The 19,481-nt window shown below is 45.3% G+C and overlaps 1 protein-coding gene across 10 annotated transcripts in view; it reads right to left on the reverse strand.

Annotated features, from left to right (window-relative positions):
* The window catches only part of LOC120033359, a 53,491-nt gene that overhangs the window by 3,064 nt on the left and 30,946 nt on the right, over positions 1 to 19,481 (reverse strand). For 4 of the 10 annotated variants that reach the window (XM_038979668.1, XM_038979667.1, XM_038979670.1 and 1 more), the window contains 6 exons: positions 17,693 to 17,725; positions 17,364 to 17,396; positions 17,183 to 17,248; positions 15,262 to 15,312; positions 15,091 to 15,114; positions 6,276 to 6,563 (listed from right to left, as the gene is read on the reverse strand). In XM_038979668.1, the coding sequence (XP_038835596.1) occupies positions 6,276 to 6,563; positions 15,091 to 15,114; positions 15,262 to 15,312; positions 17,183 to 17,248; positions 17,364 to 17,396; positions 17,693 to 17,725 (495 nt within the window). The remainder of the gene's footprint in view (positions 1 to 6,275; positions 6,564 to 15,090; positions 15,115 to 15,261; positions 15,313 to 17,182; positions 17,249 to 17,363; positions 17,397 to 17,692; positions 17,726 to 19,481) is intronic. The other 6 variants (XM_038979675.1, XM_038979674.1, XM_038979673.1 and 3 more) reach the window with 4 other exon arrangements.

Raw genomic sequence — 19,481 nt, forward strand, 5'->3', positions numbered from 1 at the left:
CCTATCCTGTCTGTGGGTAGTGGAGCTTAGAGGGGAGTTTTGTTCACAGTTGCACCAAATGATATTTCAGCAAAACCCTTCATCTGTTTGGAACAATCGTCAAAGCTTGATTCTAGCAAAGTTCTGTGGAAGTACCATCTCAGAAGAAATACCTAGCCACACAGAATTAAGTTCCTATGATATTCTGAGATACGCAGATACACATCTAATACAGTCTAAAATTAGCTAATGATTTCAGGAAATCTAAGAGTCGGTATGAAAAATTATGGGAAAAAAGTTGCAAGACCACAAGCAATGAGCTGTTGGAAGATTTATCCTACATTTACACTCTAAGCTACTTCAATAATGAGGACAGAACAGAGAACACTAATAAACAACTGCCGTACTGTACATGCACACCTAAAATCTACTGTAAATACAGGTAGAACGGGCATCATTTCATAATGACTGTCAGCAAAATGGTGTAGATACTAGTAGTACTGGCCCCCACTCACCTACAAGTTGCCACTTACTAACCTTCTATTTTGACAAGAATAACTTCCCAATAAAGTATACCAGTAGGCATAGCATCATACACAGTGACTTCCTGCTGCCAGTCATCAACAGAATTCAAATAAAATAGCAATCTAAGTTCTTGTGATATTCTGAGATATGCAGATGAGCATCGATGCTACTTCTGCTTTATGACGACAAAACCTGCAAAGGCCTTCAGATGTTCAAACAAAACATGGAAGCAGTTCTGATAACTCAATGTTCTGATTGACAGATCAAATAAAGCAGAAGACTCACACTGAACGCATTAAATAATTGGCTTTTGGAGCATACAAACTAGAAAGGGGTGACAGTGACAATCTTTATCCACAGTGTTACCTCTATGGGCGACATTTTGACAGTGAAAAAATGCATAGATGTAAAGATAAACCAAAACCAAGCAGGTTATTTCAAATACTCATCACAAGTACATCATCTAAAACACATTTTGCTTGCAGATTCCAACCTTATAATACACATTTTATATATGCTAGCCCACACACTGCTAACTTTAAACTCACATTAGTAATCACCTTCTCATACTGTATGTAGACTAGAGGTTGACCGATTAATCGGAATGGCAGATTAAATTGGGGCCGATTTCAAGTTTTCATAACAATCGGAAATTGGTATTTTTGGACACTGATTTGGCCGATTTTTTTTTTTTACACCTTTATTTAACTAGGAAAGTCAGTTAAGAACACATTCTTATTTACAATGACAGCCAAGGAACGGTGGGTTAACTGCCTTGTTCAGGGGCAGAACAACAGATTTTTACCTTGTCAGCTCGGGGATTCAATCTTGCAACCTTACAGTTAACTAGTCCAACGTTCTAACCACCTGCCTCTCATTACACTCCACGAGGAGCCTGCCTGTTACGCGAATGCAGTAAGAAGCCAAGGTAAGTTGCTAGCTAGCATTAAACTTATATTATAAAAAACAATCAATCAATCATAATCACTAGTTAACTACACATGGTTGATGATATTACTAGTTTATCTAGCGTGTCGATGCGGGCGCATTCGCGGAAAAAGGACTGTCGTTGCTCCAACGTGTACCTAACCATAGACATCAATGCCTTTCTTAAAATCAATACACAGAAGTATATATTTTTAAACCTGCATATTTAGCTAAAAGAAATCCAGGTTAGCAGGCAATATTAACCAGGTGAAATTGTGTCACTTCTCTTGCGTTCATTGCACGCAGAGTCAGGGTATATGCGCTAATAATAAACGTTTTGTTTTCGAAATGATAGTTTCCGGATTCGACCATATTAATGACCAAAGGCTCGTATTTCTGTGTGTTATGTTATAATTAAGTCTATGATTTGATATTTGATAGAGCAGTCTGACTGAGCGATGGTAGGCAGCAGAAGGCTCGTAAGCATTCATTCAAACAGCACTTTTGTGTGTTTTGCCAGCAGCTCTTCGCTGTGCTTCAAGCATTGCGCTGTTTATGACTTCAAGCCTATCAACTCCCGAGATTAGGCTGGTGTAACCGATGTGAAATGGCTAGCTAGTTAGCGGGGTGCGCGCTAATAGCGTTTCAAACGTCACTCGCTCTGAGACTTGGAGTAGTTGTTTCCCTTGCTCTGCATGGGTAACGCTGCTTCGAGGGTGGCTGTTGTCGATGTGTTCCTCGTTCGAGCCCAGGTAGGAGTGAGGAGAGGGACGGAAGCTATACTGTTACACTGGCAATACTAAAGTGCCTATAAGAACATCCAATAGTCAAAAGGTATATGGAATACAAATGGTATAGAGAGAAATAGTCCTATAAATACTATATTAACTACAACCTAAAACCTCTTACCTTGGAATATTGAAGTCTCATGTTAAAAGGAACCACCAGCTTTCATATGTTCTCATGTTCTGAGCAAGGAGCTTAAACGTTAGCTTTCTTACATGGCACATATTGCACTTTTACTTTCTTCTACAACACTTTGATTTTGCATTATTTAAACCAAATTGAACATATTTCATTGTATAATTGAGGCTACATTTTTATTGATGTATTATATTAAGTTAAAATAAGTGTTCATTCAGTATTGTTGTAATTGTCATTATTACAAATACATTTTTAAAAAATCGTCCGATTAATCGGTATCGGCTTTTTTTGGTCCTCCAAAAATCGGTATCGGTATTGAAAAATCATAATCGGTCGACCTCTAATGTAGACGTCACTAAAACATGTTCTTCAAATAAATGCCACCACAAATAAGATGAGTAACACATGTCTGACAACATCTCCACATATCTGCATTGTCAAAATGGCCCCATAGAAGTACCATGTAAAAGGTGTGTTAGTGTTACTACCGATGCCTGTGTATCGTGTAAAGTTACACCGTCCATCAAGATTGTTTACAGCAAACAGAGTAGAAGAGGTTCCTTGAATTTATAATAATTTTGCCCTTTTAAGTTTGCATAAGGTTGTCACGACTTCGACCGGGGCAGGCTCTCCTTCCCGTTCGGGTGGCGTTCGGCGGTCGTCGTCACCGGCCTATTAGCTGCCACTGATCCTTTTCTCCCCCTCCCTATGTGTTTATTGGGTTCACCTGTTTTGTATTAGGGTTAATTAGTTGGGCTTATTAGTCAGCCGGCCCGCACGTTTCTTTGTGCGGGATTGTTTGTTTGTAAGTAGTGGTGTTGGTTTTGAGCTACATGTTTACTGGACTGTGTTCGTTTCCCCCGTGTCTGGGGTTGGTTAAGAAGTACACCCAGTGTGTTAGTAGGGTGGCCTAGTTTGTCCGTGTTCATTAAAGAACATTTGTATTTGCACCTGCTGTTTCCTGCGCTTTGACTTCACACTCCGACACCCAGGCATTACAGAATCCCGCACCCGAAAATGGAGTCAGCAGGAGCAGCGGCCAACCCTCTCCCATCGATGGAGGAACGGGTGCTCCATCATACCACTGTTCTCCACCATATTGGATCAGCGATGGATTCGATGATGGAGCGAATGGACCGATGGGAGAGGAGTGGTCTCCTCTCTCCACCTTCGGCTCCTCCAGCCCAGGACTCTCCATCCCTCGGCTCCAGCGCTCTCCGTCTGACACTCCCGAGGGATTATGATGGATCGGCGGCGGGGTGCCAGGGGTTCCTACTCCAACTGGAACTGTACCTTGCCACCGTAAGACCCACTCCCTCGGGAGCGGAGAGGGTGAGTGTCCTCGTCTCCTGCCTCACGGGTCGTGCTCTGGAGTGGGCAAACGCAGTCTGGAATGGCCCAGACTCGGCGAAGGAGCATTACCCAGAGTTCACCCGCCGTTTTCGGGCCGTATTTGACCATCCTCCAGAGGGCCGAGCGGCGGGAGAACGACTGTTCCACCTTAGGCAGGAGAAGAGGAGCGCCCAGGATTACGCGCTGGAGTTCCGGACCCTGGCTGCAGGATCTGGGTGGAACGACAGTGCCCTTATTGATCACTACCGGTGTAGTCTCCGGGAGGACGTCCGCAGGGAGCTAGCATGTCGGGACACCGCTCTTTCCCTGGATGAGCTGATTGACATGTCCATCCGTCTGAACAATCTGCTGGCTGCCCGCGGGCGTTCTGAGAGGGTCCTGTACGTTCCACCACCCAGCCCCTCCGCTCCTATTCCGATGGAGTTGGGAGGGGCTGTGCCGAGGGGTACCGGAGGAGGAGGCTCTCCCTGCACCAGCTGTGGTCGGAGAGGACACACGGCCGATCGGTGCTGGGGGGGTCCGTCTGGGAGTCGAGATGGCAGGCGGAACGCTTCTCGATCACCCCAGGTGAGTCAGCACCAAACTCACCCAGAACCCCCTGTTAGTCTTGATTTTTTTCCTTACATTTTTTCCCTCTTCCCAGCATAGGGCGCTAGTCGATTCAGGCGCAGCTGGGAACTTTATGGATCGCGGACTCGCTCTTAGGTTAAGGGTTCCGCTTGTGCCGATAGATTCTCCCTTTCCCATGCACTCCCTAGATAGCCGGCCATTAGGGTCAGGGGTGGTCAGGGAGACCACGGTCCCCCTGGACATGGTGACGCAGGGGAATCATAAGGTTTTATATTATTGATTCGCCTGCGTTTCCAGTGGTGCTAGGGATTCCCTGGCTGGCCCGGCACAATCCTAAAATTTCGTGGAGACAGGGGGTTCTCCAGGGGTGGTCAAAGGAGTGTTCTGGAAGGTGTTTGGGAGTTTCCATCGGTGCCACGTCAGTGGAAAGTCCAGACCAGGGTTCCACGGTGTGCATTCCCCCCGAGTATGCCGATTTGGCAATCGCTTTCAGTAAAAAGAAAGCGACTAAATTACCACCTCATCGACCGGGAAGGGATTGTGCGATAGATCTCCAGGTAGACGCTGCGCTTCCCAAGAGTCACGTGTACCCATTGTCCCAAGAGGAGACGGTGGCTATGGAGACATATGTCACTGAGTCTCTGGGACAGTGGTACATTCGGTCCTCCATCTCACCCGCCTCCTCGAGTTTCTTTTTTGTGAAGAAAAAGGAGGGAGGTTTGCGTCCGTGTATTGATTATAGAGGTCTAAATGCCATCACCGTGGGGTTTAGTTACCCACTACCTCTCATTGCTACGGCAATGGAATCATTTCACGGAGCGCAGTTCTTTACAAAATTGGATCTTAGGAGCGCGTATAGTCTGGTGCGTATTCGGAAAGGAGACGAGTGGAAAACCGCATTTAGTACCACATCGGGCCATTATGAGTACTGCGTCATGCCGTATGGGTTAAAGAATGCTCCAGCCGTTTTCCAATCCTTTGTAGACGATATTCTCAGGGACCTGCACGGGCAGGGAGTGGTTGTTTATATCGATGACATTCTGATCTACTCAGCCACTCACGCCGCGCATGTGTCTCTGGTGCGCAAGGTGCTTGGTAGACTGCTGGAGCATGACCTATATGTCAAGGCTGAGAAGTGTGTGTTCTCCAAACGAGCCGTCTCTTTTCTGGGTTATCGCATTTCCACCTCGGGCGTGGTGGTAGGGAGTGACCGCATTAAGGCCGTGCGTAATTGGCCGACTCCGACCACGGTAAAAGAGGTGCAGCGGTTTTTGGGTTTTGCCAACTACTACCGGAGGTTTATCCGGGGTTTTGGCCAGGTAGCAGCTCCAATTACCTCACTGCTGAAGGGGGGTCCGGTGCGGTTGCAGTGGTCAGCAAAAGCGGACGGAGCTTTCAACAGGTTGAAGGCGCTGTTCACGGATGCGCCCGTGTTGGCGCATCCGGATCCCTCTCTAGCATTCATAGTGGAGGTGGACACGTCCGAGGCTGGGGTAGGTGCCGTGCTATCACAGCACTCTGGTACGCCACCAAAACTCCACCCGTGCTTTCTTCTCGAAGAAACTCAGCCCAGCGGAGCGTAACTATGATGTGGGGGGACCGGGAGTTGTTAGCAGTGGTCAGTGCCCTGAATTGTGGAGACACTGGCTTGAGGGGGCCAAGCACCCTTTTCTCATCTGGACCGACCACCAGAATCTGGAGTATATTCGGGCAGCTAGGAGACTAAACCCACGTCAAGCAAGGTGGGCCATGTTCTTTACCCGATTCCAGTTTACGTTAACGTATAGACCGGGCTCCCAGAACTCAACTGGAGAAATGAAACCATTCAGAATTAATGTGATTCAAGAATGCTATAATTACAATGGCACTGATTCCTGCTCTGTTATGACAGTTTAAGATGAAGCCAGTCTTTCCCATCTATTTGAGACTGAGGTCTGTACATTTATCCTGATGCATTCAGAGGGACTTGATGTTTACTATCCCTTACTCATACACACCTCCATTTGCCTCTCCTTTTTCAGCTGCGTTTAGGTCACCCCCTGGTGCAGCGCTGCCATCCGTTTTAGACCCATCCTCGCCCACTGGTGCAGTACTGCCATCCGTTTTAGACCCATCCTCGCCCACTGGTGCAGTACTGCCATCCGTTTTAGACTCATCCTCGCCCACTGGTGCAGTGCTGCCATCCGTTTTAGACTCATCCTCGCCCACTGGTGCAGTACTGCCATCCATTTTAGACTCATCCTCGCCCACTGGTGCAGCGCTGCCATCCGTTTTAGACTCGCCCACTGAGGAAACAAACAGAGGGTAAACCATGTACTACAGCCTCTCTACTGAACCACCAGTGTTTCCGACACAGTGTTTTCTTAGACAGGACAAGCCCTCCCACCACAATGTTTTTCAAACCCAACTTGTTCTAACAATCCTCAACATATTTGATTGTAGAATTCCATTGGAATGCCACTTTCACCTCAATCTGTAACCAGGTGTCCATCCAACCTTATTAATGGAGGTACATGTCCGATTACATTCTTTTTAATGACCAGCCTGATGGAAACAGCTAATGTCAGTAAACTTTCCAAATGTCGACAAAACACGCAAAACAAGGTGGGATCTTTTTGTGTCTGTCAAATTAATTATGTGAGTAATGACAGTGGAAACGCTTTTATGCACAAATATTGATTTAATAACGATCATATTAAAGTAAACTTGGAGTCACGCAATGACGTGTGGTCCTGCCACTACGACTCTGGAAAGTACGCAGTTTATTAGGTTACAGATTAAATAAATGATGAACTTCACAGGGTGGTGAAAGTCCAAGGTGATGAGTTTGATGCTCCTTTCAAATAAATATCGAGGGTCTTATTCTGGTGACATGATGATAGATGGTTGGGTGCTGTTTGACAAATAAAAACATAATCTGACTTTTGTCCATAATAATCTCATCATGTATGCTATGCCCGCACTGTATCTGCGAGCTGTTGGCTAGAGGTCACATTTTTGGGTGAAAAACCATCAGAAGAATTGAAAATGGGATGGAAACCCACTTAAGTTGTATTTTTTATTCAGTAGATGGGAAATTAACTGCAAACGTTATTTTTATGTGTACCATGTCATCACGCACAGCCTTATATCCGCAACAAGTCAGTTTAATGGAAACATCTCTCTGGTGGAAAAACATGCATATTGTTTTTATGCAGATTTTAGAATATTCTCATGAAAATCTGTCGCCAATTGGATGGAAACCTAGCTAGTGTCTAAACCTCCTTCAGGTTTTGTCACCGGCTTAACACTGTTGGCATTGTTGCCAGCCGTCCCTGAGGACAGAATAACAAAGTTTGTCTATAAATCATCTCCCCCAGCTAAGTATGACTCCTATCCTGTCTGTAGGTAGTGGAGCTTAGAGGGGAGTTTTGTTCACAGTTGCACCAAATGATATTTCAGCAAAACCCTTCATCTGTTTGGAACAATCGTCAAAGCTTGATTCTAGCAAAGTTCTGTGGAAGTACCATCTCAGAAGAAATACCTAGCCACACAGAATTAAGTTCCTATGATATTCTGAGATACGCAGATACACATCTAATACAGTCTAAAATTAGCTAATGATTTCAGGAAATCTAAGAGTCGGTATGAAAAATTATGGGAAAAAAGTTGCAAGACCACAAGCAATGAGCTGTTGGAAGATTTATCCTACATTTACACTCTAAGCTACTTCAATAATGAGGACAGAACAGAGAACACTAATAAACAACTGCCGTACTGTACATGCACACCTAAAATCTACTGTAAATACAGGTAGAACGGGCATCATTTCATAATGACTGTCAGCAAAATGGTGTAGATACTAGTAGTACTGGCCCCCACTCACCTACAAGTTGCCACTTACTAACCTTCTATTTTGACAAGAATAACTTCCCAATAAAGTATACCAGTAGGCATAGCATCATACACAGTGACTTCCTGCTGCCAGTCATCAACAGAATTCAAATAAAATAGCAATCTAAGTTCTTGTGATATTCTGAGATATGCAGATGAGCATCGATGCTACTTCTGCTTTATGACGACAAAACCTGCAAAGGCCTTCAGATGTTCAAACAAAACATGGAAGCAGTTCTGATAACTCAATGTTCTGATTGACAGATCAAAAAAAGCAGAAGACTCACACTGAACGCATTAAATAATTGGCTTTTGGAGCATACAAACTAGCAAGGGGTGACAGTGACAAACTTTATTCACAGTGTTACCTCTACGGGTGACATTTTGACAGTGCAAAAATGCATAGATGTAAAGATAAACCAAAACCAAGCAGGTTATTTCAAATACTCATCACAAGTACATCATCTAAAACACATTTTGCTTGCAGATTCCAACCTTATAATACACATTTTATATATGCTAGCCCACACACTGCTAACTTTAAACTCACATTAGTAATCACCTTCTCATACTGTATGTAGACTAGAGGTTGACCGATTAATCGGAATGGCCGATTAAATTGGGGCCGATTTCAAGTTTTCATAACAATCGGAAATCGGTATTTTTGGACACTGATTTTTTTTACACCTTTATTTAACTAGGCAAGTCAGTTAAGAACACTTTCTTATTTTCAATGACGGCCTAGGAACGGTGGGTTAACTGCCTTGTTCAGGGGCAGAACGACAGATTTTTACCTTGTCAGCTCGGGGATTCAATCTTGCAACCTTACAGTTAACTAGTCCAACGCTCTAACCACCTGCCTCTCATTGCACTCCACGCGGAGCCTGCCTGTTACGCGAATGCAGTAAGAAGCCAAGGTAAGTTGCTAGCTAGCATTAAACTTATCTTATAAAAAAACAATCAATCAATCATAATCACTAGTTAACTACACATGGTTGATGATATTACTAGTTTATCTAGCGTGTCGATGCGGTGCGCATTCGCGGAAAAAGGACTGTCGTTGCTCCAACGTGTACCTAACCATAAACATCAATGCCTTTCTTAAAATCAATACACAGAAGTATATATTTTTAAACCTGCATATTTAGCTAAAAGAAATCCAGGTTAGCAGGCAATATTAACCAGGTGAAATTGTGTCACTTCTCTTGCGTTCATTGCACGCAGAGTCAGGGTATATGCGCTAATAATAAACGTTTTGTTTTCGAAATGATAGTTTCCGGATTCGACCATATTAATGACCAAAGGCTCGTATTTCTGTGTGTTATGTTATAATTAAGTCTATGATTTGATATTTGATAGAGCAGTCTGACTGAGCGATGGTAGGCAGCAGAAGTGTAACCCTCTGCATCATGTGTCAAACTCATTCCACAGAGGGCAGAGTGTCTGAAAATTTTCAGGCTGCGTTCCAGACACGTAAAAGACACACCGTCCTCCACTTACTCTCGCCTTACACCCTTGGGGGAATCCCCGCTGCCATCTTTGCCGTCAGTCCAAACAATTAGCCAAGCAAGGAAGTTGGCAACATAACCCCTCAGTCCTCATTTGTGATAGTGTGCGAGTGTACAATTCTGTTCACTCCCGGGCCAGAAACGCCCCATAATACAATTTGCGATGATTGTACATCTGCTAAGAAAAGTCAGTCTAAACTTAAAACCAACATCAATATAAGAAGTCAACATACAAGTGGAAGTAAAAAATTATGTAAATAAGTTCGAAATTGTGCTACTAATTCACATGACGGCACAAACACGTCTCATAAAAGGAATTATGTTTTTGTTTGGTTATCTTTTGGAAACGTTAGTTAGCGCATACAACTTTCCCTGACATCACACTTATACGTAATACATTTCGATTTACCCGATATTGTTGGATGGCTAGTATTCGATGTCTGTGGATGCGTTGTCTTCTAGCCAAGATAGGAAATTCAATCATAATTGACTGTAGAGCATATAATGCACACACACAACAGCTACCGGTGGTTCCATGACGACTGAAAACACAACCGTGGGACAAATGAGTGACCCATTTCCTGGCAAGGGCGGTCCATTTAACATTTATTCATTCCTCCCTTGCCCTGCAAGTGTCAACTCATCAGATGTCATCAGAAGTGTCCACTTAATTTAAGGGCTGGGGGAAGAGGGTGTGTCTTTTACATGTTCGGAATGCAGCCTCAGACCCTGACTACACCGCTTGCGTCGCATGCGCGAGCGCTGCAAAATAAATGTAGGAATCTATGTTATTGAATTATTGCACCCACACTGCTCGCGCACGTCAACGAGCGTCTGCATTGCCAAGGGCTAAAATAGAAGTCATTCCTATTTCTGACGCAGATCGCGCTGCAAGTCCTGCCTCTCCCATCTCCTCATTGGTTTATAGAAGCAGGTACCCACGTTGGTTATACCCGCGTGGGTAATTGAAAGACGAAGCGTTGCCGGTTGTCTTGGTAATACTATGAAAGCTTAGATGCCAATCACCATATAAGTTAAACGATGAAAAAGCCTGGAAGGAAGAGAGATGACTAGAAACGATTTGGTTGACCGTTTTTATGTGTGGATTAATTGTCAGAGTAAAGGACCTTGTGCATTTCAGGTAAAATAACAACCTAATGTTTATATCCCAGGACAAATTAGCTAGCAACAGCAAGCTAGCTAAATGGGACAAATTAGCTAGCAAGTGCAAGCTAACTAGCTAAATTGCCATACATGTTTAATGCTTTTCGACCTGTCCCCAAATTAATGTCATTGGTTCTGAGTTTGTTTTGATATTTTAACCTGCATGTCGTGATCGCATTTGGTGTAGGGGGAGAAAATAAATGTATGCACGATGGCGCACGCGCGCAGCCGGTTTGGGTTTCGTGTCAGTCCTCCCTTGTACTTGATTGATGAATTAAGGTCACTAATTAGTAAATAACTCAGGACGATACAGTACCCCCCTCCTGAGGTGCGGACTCCGAACGCACCCCTAAAACTCAAGAGGAGGGTCTGGGTGGGCATCTGTCCGCGGTGGCGGCTCCGGCGCAGGACGAGGACACCACTCCACCATTGTCTTTGTCCCCCTCCTTAGCGTCCTTTGAGTGGCGACCCTCGCCCCCGACCCTGGTCTAGGAACCTTCACAAAGGTCCCCCCTAGATAGAGGAGACAGCTCAGGACAGAGAGGTAGCTCAGGACAGAGAGGTAGCTCAGGACAGAGAGGTAGCTCAGGACAGAGGGGCAAATCCGGACTAATGGCAGCTCCGGACTGAGTGGCAGCTCCGGACTGAGTGGCAGCTCATGACTGAGTGGCAGCTCATGACTGAGTGGCAGCTCATGACTGAAGGGCAGCTCATGACTGGAGGGCAGCTCATGACTGGAGGGCAGCTCATGACTGGAGGGCAGCTCATGACTGGAGGGCAGCTCATGACTGGAGGGCAGCTCATGACTGGAGGGCAGCTCTGGCGGCTCCTGACTGGCTGGCGGCTCTGGCGGCTCCTGACTGGCTGGCGGCTCTGGCGGCTCCTGACTGGCTGGCGGCTCTGGCGGCTCCTGACTGGCTGGCGGCTCTGGCGGCTCCTGACTGGCTGGCGGCTCTGGCGGCTCCTGACTGGCTGGCGGCTCTGGCGGCTCCTGACTGGCTGGCGGCTCTGGCGGCTCCTGACTGGCTGGCGGCTCTGGCGGCTCCTGACTGACGGGCGGCTCTGACGGCTCGGGACAGACGGGCGGCTCTGACGGCTCGGGACAGACGGGCGGCTCTGACGGCTCGGGACAGACGGGCGGCTCTGACGGCTCGGGACAGACGGGCGGCTCTGACGGCTCGGGACAGACGGATGGCTCAGATGGCGCTGGGCAGACGGATGGCTCAGACGGCGCTGGGCAGGCAGGCAGTGCAGACGGCGCTGGGCAGGCAGGCAGTGCAGACGGCGCTGAGCAGACGAGCAGTGCAGGCGGCGTTGGGCAGACGGCCGACTCTGACCTGCTGAGGCGCACAGTAGGCCTGGTGCGTGGTGCCGGAACTGGTGGTACCGGACTGGAGACACGCACCTCAAGGCTAGTGTGGGGAGCAGGAACAGGGCACACTGGACTCTCGAGGTGCACTATAGGCCTGGTGCGTGGTACTGGAACTGGAGGTACTGGGCTGGAGACACGCACCACAGGGAGAGTGCGTGGAGGAGGAACAGGGCTCTGGAAAGGCACTGGAAACCTGGTGGTACTGGGCTGGGGCGGGAAGGTGGCGCCGGATATACCGGACCGTGAAGGAGTACACGAGCTCGTGAACACCAAGCCTGCCCAACCTTACCAGGTTGAGTGTTCCCCGTAGCCCTGCCAGTGCGGCGAGGTGGAATAGCCCGCACTGGGCTATGCTGGCGAACCGGGGACACCCTACGTAAGGCTGGTGCCATGTACACCGGCCCGAGGAGACGTACTGGAGGCCAGATGTGTTGAGCCGGCTTCATGGCACCTGGCTCGATGCCCACTCTAGCCCGGCCAGTGCGGCGAGGTGGAATAGCCCGCACTGGGCTAAGCACGCGTACTGGGGACACCGTGCGCTCCACCGCATAACACGGTGTCTGACCAGTACGACGCCCTCTCACTCCACGGTAAGCCCGGGAAGTTGGCGCAGGTCTCCTACCTGACTTCGCCACACTCCCCTTTAGCCCCCCCCCAATAAATTTTTGGGCGAGCCTCTCGGGCTTCCAGCCGCTCTGCCTTGCTAGCGCCTCATAATGCCGCCTCTCCGCTTTCGCTGCCTCCAGCTCCGCTTTGGGGCGGCGACACTCCTCTGGCTCGGCCCAGGGTCCTTTACCGTCTAGGATTTCCTCCCATGTCCATTCCTTCTGGTACCGCTGCTGCTGTCGCTGCTGCCCGTTTCCACGCTGCTTGGTCCGGGTTAGGTGGGTGGTTCTGTAACGGCAGTCTAGCTCTTCCTCCTCCTCGGACGAGGAGAGGCGAGAAGGATCGGAGGACCAATGTGCAGCGTGGTAAGTTTCCATAATTTAATGAACATGAAAACTAGACAAGAATACAAAACAACAAACGTACTAACCGTCACAGTCCCGTGTGGCACAAACACTGACACAGGAGACAACCACCCACAAATCCCCAACACAAAACAAGCCACCTATATATGATTCTCAATCAGGGACAACGATTGACAGCTGCCTCTGATTGAGAACCATATTAGGCTGAACACAGAAACAGACAAACTAGACACACAACATAGAATTCCCACCCAGCTCACGTCCTGACCAACACTAAAACAAGCACAACACATAAGAACTCTGGTCAGGACGTTACAAGAAGGCTCGTAAGCATTCATTCAAACAGCACTTTTGTGTGTTTTGCCAGCAGCTCTTCACTGTGCTTCAAGCATTGCGCTGTTTATGACTTCAAGCCTATCAACTCCCGAGATTAGGCTGGTGTAACCGATGTGAAATGGCTAGCTAGTTAGCGGGTTGCGCGCTAATAGCGTTTCAAACGTCACTCGCTCTGAGACTTGGAGTAGTTGTTCCCCTTGCTCTGCATGGGTAACGCTGCTTCGAGGGTGGCTGTTGTCGATGTTTTCCTCGCTCGAGCCCAGGTAGGAGTGAGGAGAGGGACGGAAGCTATACTGTTACACTGGCAATACTAAAGTGCCTATAAGAACATCCAATAGTCAAAAGGTATATGGAATACAAATGGTATAGAGAGAAATAGTCCTATAAATACTATATTAACTACAACCTAAAACCTCTTACCTTGGAGTATTGAAGACTCATGTTAAAAGGAACCACCAGCTTTCATATGTTCTCATGTTCTGAGCAAGGAGCTTAAACGTTAGCTTTCTTACATGGCACATATTGCACTTTTACTTTCTTCTACAACACTTTGATTTTGCATTATTTAAACCAAATTGAACATATTTCATTGTATAATTGAGGCTACATTTTTATTGATGTATTATATTAAGTTAAAATAAGTGTTAATTCAGTATTGTTGTAATTGTCATTATTACAAATACATTTAAAAAAAAATCGTCCAATTAATCGGTATCGGCTTTTTTTGGTCCTCCAATCATCGGTATCGGTATTGAAAAATCATAATCGGTCGACCTCTCACTAAAACATGTTCTTCAAATAAATGCCACCAAAAATAAGATGAGTAACACATGTCTGACAACATCTCCACATATCTGCATTGTCAAAATGGCCCCATAGAAGTACCATGTAAAAGGTGTGTTAGTGTTACTACCGATGCCTGTGTATCGTGTAAAGTTACACCGTCCATCAAGATTGTTTACAGCAAACAGAGTAGAAGAGGTTCCTTGAATTTATAATCATTTTGCCCTTTTAAGTTTGCATAAGGTTATGATGAGAAAACTTGGAAATATTCTGGGTGTTGGGATTACAGCCGTGCACTCTCTCACAAACACAGACACACACACGTGAGTAAAGGTCCCTAATTAAATGTAAACAGATTTCTGGTGATGGCCACTGTAACCTCTGCAGAATCACACACAGAAGGAAATCATCAACTACAGCCTCTCTCCGACTGCATCAAACACTGCTTAAAGCTACAATATGTAACTTTTTGGGAGACCCAAACAAATTCATAGAAATGTGAGTTATAGATCTTTCATTCTCATTGAAAGCTAATCTTTGAAGCGGTAGATCTGTTCTATTTCTATGCTTCCTGATTCTTTTTCTTTCAACAGCTGAATATACAATCTTTTTGGTTATGGAAAATATCTTTCACAGCGGTTTAGATAGTACAATGATTCTCTACACAATGACTGCTTGTTCTTCACATAAACTGAAATTAGATAGAATTTTAGAAACTAGGAAATAGCGGAGCGATTTCTGCATAGTTCATCTTTAAAGACGTTTTTTCTGCTTCATAGAGTCTTAAATGAACTGGATTACTTGCCTTGTTCTGGCTGGACTCCACTGCCTTTAGTTGAGGTGGAGAGAAGAGAGAAAAGTTGAGTTTGGCATTCTCATACACAGACCATATTAGTATTAGTTGTGTTCACTTCTAGATGACAATGAAAAGGATGCTGAGTGGCAGAATTCCAGGTGAATGCCACTGTCTTCTTACCCTCAGGCTTTGACTCATCTTTAGGACAACTGGATCCGCTGATTTCTGCTGCTAATGAGAACAGAAGGACAAACTCTTTCTAATTAGATCATTTCTAGTAACCCTCTGCATCATGTGTCAAACTCATTCCACAGAGGGCAGAGTGTCTGAAAATTTTCAGGCTGCGTTCCAGACACGTAAAAGACACACCGTCCTCCACTTACTCTCGCCTTACACCCTTGGGGGAATTCCCGCTGCCATCTTTGCCGTCAGTCCAAACAATTAGCCAAGCAAGGAAGTTGGCAACATAACCCCTCAGTCCTCATTTGTGATAGTGTGCGAGTGTACAATTCTGTTCACTCCCGGGCCAGAAACGCCCCATAATACAATTTGCGATGATTGTACATCTGCTAAGAAAAGTCAGTCTAAACTTAAAACCAACATCAATATAAGAAGTCAACATACAAGTGGAAGTAAAAAATTATGTAAATAAGTTCGAAATTGTGCTACTAATTCACATGACGGCACAAACACGTCTCATAAAAGGAATGATGTTTTTGTTTGGTTATCTTTTGGAAACGTTAGTTAGCGCATACAACTTTCCCTGACATCACACTTATACGTAATACATTTCGATTTACCCGATATTGTTGGATGGCTAGTATTCGATGTCTGTGGATGCGTTGTCTTCTAGCTAAGATAGGAAATTCAATCATAATTGACTGTAGAGCATATAATGCACACACACAACAGCTACCGGTGGTTCCATGACGACTGAAAACACAACCGTGGGACAAATGAGTGACCCATTTCCTGGCAAGGGCGGTCCATTTAACATTCATTCACTCCTCCCTTGCCCTGCAAGTGTCATCTTGTCATATGTCATCAGAAGTGTCCACTTAATTTAAGGGCTGGGGGAAGAGGGTGTGTCTTTTACATGTTCGGAATGCAGCCTCAGACCCTGACTACACCGCTTGCGTCGCATGCGCGAGCTCTGCAAAATAAATGTAGGAATCTATGTTATTGAATTATTGCACCCACACTGCTCGCGCACGTCAACGAGCGTCTGCATTGCCAAGGGCTAAAATAGAAGTCATTCCTATTTCTGACGCAGATCGCGCTGCAAGTCCTGCCTCTCCCATCTCCTCATTGGTTTATAGAAGCAGGTACCCACGTTGGTTATACCCGCGTGGGTAATTGAAAGACGAAGTGTTGCCGGTTGTCTTGGTAATACTATGAAAGCTTAGATGCCAATCACCATATAAGTTAAACGATGAAAAAGCCTGGAAGGAAGAGAGATGACTAGAAACGATTTGGTTGACCGTTTTTATGTGTGGATTAATTGTCAGAGTAAAGGACCTTGTGCATTTCAGGTTAAATAACAACCTAATGTTTATATCCCAGGACAAATTAGCTAGCAACAGCAAGCTAGCTAAATAGGACAAATTAGCTAGCAAGTGCAAGCTAGCTAGCTAAATTGCCATAAATGTTTAATGCTTTTCGACCTGTCCCCAAATTAATGTCATTGGTTCTGAGTTTGTTTTGATATTTTAACCTGCATGTCGTGATCGCATTTGGTGTAGGGGGAGAAAATAAATGTATGCACGATGGCACACGCGCGCAGCCGGTTTGGGTTTCGGGTCAGTCCTCCCTTGTACTTGATTGATGAATTAAGGTCACTAATTAGTAAATAACTCCCCTCACCTGGTTGTCTAGGTCTTCATTGAAAGGGAGAACCAAAAACCTGCAGACACTAAACCCTTCATGGAAAGAGTTTGACACCCCTGTTCTAGATGAACCCTCTATACTTATAAAACACAGTATTATGTATTTAGCTTTTAAGAATCATCAGGACAAATATGGTTTGAGTGTACTGTAACTGCCAAAGCACTGATTCCAGATCTGTTATGGGGTAAACTATCTGCTTTAGTCTCATACACACCTCCATTCCCCTGCAATTTGTCTGCGTCATCGTTCCCCGTTTTGACAGGCAGTAGCCGAACCGTCTCTGCAGAATCACACAGAAGGAAAACATCAACTACAGCCTCTCTCCTACTGCATCAAATGCTACTTAAAGAAGTTACTTCTGCTTTATACAGTCTTAAATTAACTGGATGACTTGCCTTGTTCTGGCTGGACTCCATCACTGACTTTAGCTGAGAAGAAGAGAAGAGAGAAAAGTTGAGTTTAGCATTCTCATACACAAACCATATAAGTATTTGTTGTGTTCACTTCTGGGTGACAATGAAAAGGATGCTAAGTGGCAGAATTCCAGGTGAATGACACTGTGTCTGACCATCACGTTTAATTGACTTACACAGCAACATCCTACTTAAAGTAATTAACAGAATTAAAATAAAATAGCAATCAATCTATATTCTCGTGATATGCAGATGAGCATCTAACTTCTAATGCTACTTCTGCTTCATGACGTCTTAGCTGGAGGACTTGCCTGTGGTTTGGTTGTTTCCATCCCTGGATTTAACTGAAGAGAGAATAGATAAGTTTAGCATTCTCAAACACCTTTGTTGTGACAATTTTGAATGATGATGATGCAACTATTTGATTTGTAACATACAGTAGATCAGGGATGGTCAAACCTGTTCCTGGAGTGCAGCAGCTACTGCAGGAATTTGTTCCATCTAGGCACCACACCAGACCAACTGAGCTAATTGATCAGTTCAGTGATTGCCTAAATTCAGGTTTGCCTACCCCTGCAGTAGATGAATGCTTTAAGCAAACTGTAAGCTCTTAAAGACACAAAACCTGCAAAGGTCTTGAGACGTTCTGAAACAAGCCACATCTCTAAACCGGTAACAGTAATATCAAACAAAACAAGATGGAAACCGTTCTCAGAACTGAAAACATCCTGAATAAAGATTGTGAAATAATTGGCCTTTTCAACAGTACAAACTAGCAAGGGGCGACAGTGACAATCTTTATCCACAGTGTTACCTCTATGTGTGACATTTTGACAGTGCACAAATGCATAGATGTAAAGATAAACTAAAACCAAGCAGGTTATTTCAAATACTCATCACACAGAAAATCACATTGTAGGATTTTTAATGAATTTATTTGCAAATTATGGTGGAAAAAAAGTATTTGGTCAATAACAAAAGTTTCTCAATACTTTGTTATATACCCTTTGTTGGCAATGACAGAGGTCAAACGTTTTCTGTAAGTCTTCACAAGGTTTTCACACACTGTTGCTGGTATTTTGGCCCATTCCTCCATGCAGATCTCCTCTAGAGCAGTGATGTTTTGGGGCTGTTGCTGGGCAACACGGACTTTCAACTCCCTCCAAAGATTTTCTATGGGGTTGAGATCTGGAGACTGGCTAGGCCACTCCAGGACCTTGAAATGCTTCTTACGAAGCCACTCCTTCGTTGCCCGGGCGGTGTGTTTGGGATCATTGTCATGCTGAAAGACCCAGCCACGTTTCATCTTCAATGCCCTTGCTGATGGAAGGAGGTTTTCACTCAAAATCTCACGATACATGGCCCCATTCATTCTTTCCTTTACACGGATCAGTCGTCCTGGTCCCTTTGCAGAAAAACAGCCCCAAAGCATGATGTTTCCACCCCCATGCTTCACAGTAGGTATTGTGTTCTTTGGATGCAACTCAGCATTCTTTGTCCTCCAAACACGACGAGTTAAGTTTTTACCAAAAAGTTATATTTTGGTTTCATCTGACCATATGACATTCTCCCAATCTTCTTCTGGATCATCCAAATGCTCTCTAGCAAACTTCCGACGGGCCTGGACATGTACTGGCTTAAGCAGGGGGACACGTCTGGCACTGCAGGATTTGAGTCCCTGGCGGCGTAGTGTGTTACTGATGGTAGGCTTTGTTACTTTGGTCCCAGCTCTCTGCAGGTCATTCACTAGGTCCCCCCGTGTGGTTCTGGGATTTTTGCTCACCGTTCTTGTGATCATTTTGACCCCACGGGGTGAGATCTTGCGTGGAGCCCCAGATCGAGGGAGATTATCAGTGGTCTTGTATGTCTTCCATTTCCTAATAATTGCTCCCACAGTTGATTTCTTCAAACCAAGCTGCTTACCTATTGCAGATTCAGTCTTCCCAGCCTGGTGCAGGTCTACAATTTTGTTTCTGGTGTCCTTTGTCAGCTCTTTGGTCTTGGCCATAGTGGAGTTTGGAGTGTGACTGTTTGAGGTTGTGGACAGGTGTCTTTTATACTGATAACAAGTTCAAACAGGTGCCATTAATACAGGTAACG

Source organism: Salvelinus namaycush, chromosome 40, assembly GCF_016432855.1.
Source record: "Salvelinus namaycush isolate Seneca chromosome 40, SaNama_1.0, whole genome shotgun sequence".
NCBI lineage: Eukaryota > Metazoa > Chordata > Actinopteri > Salmoniformes > Salmonidae > Salvelinus > Salvelinus namaycush.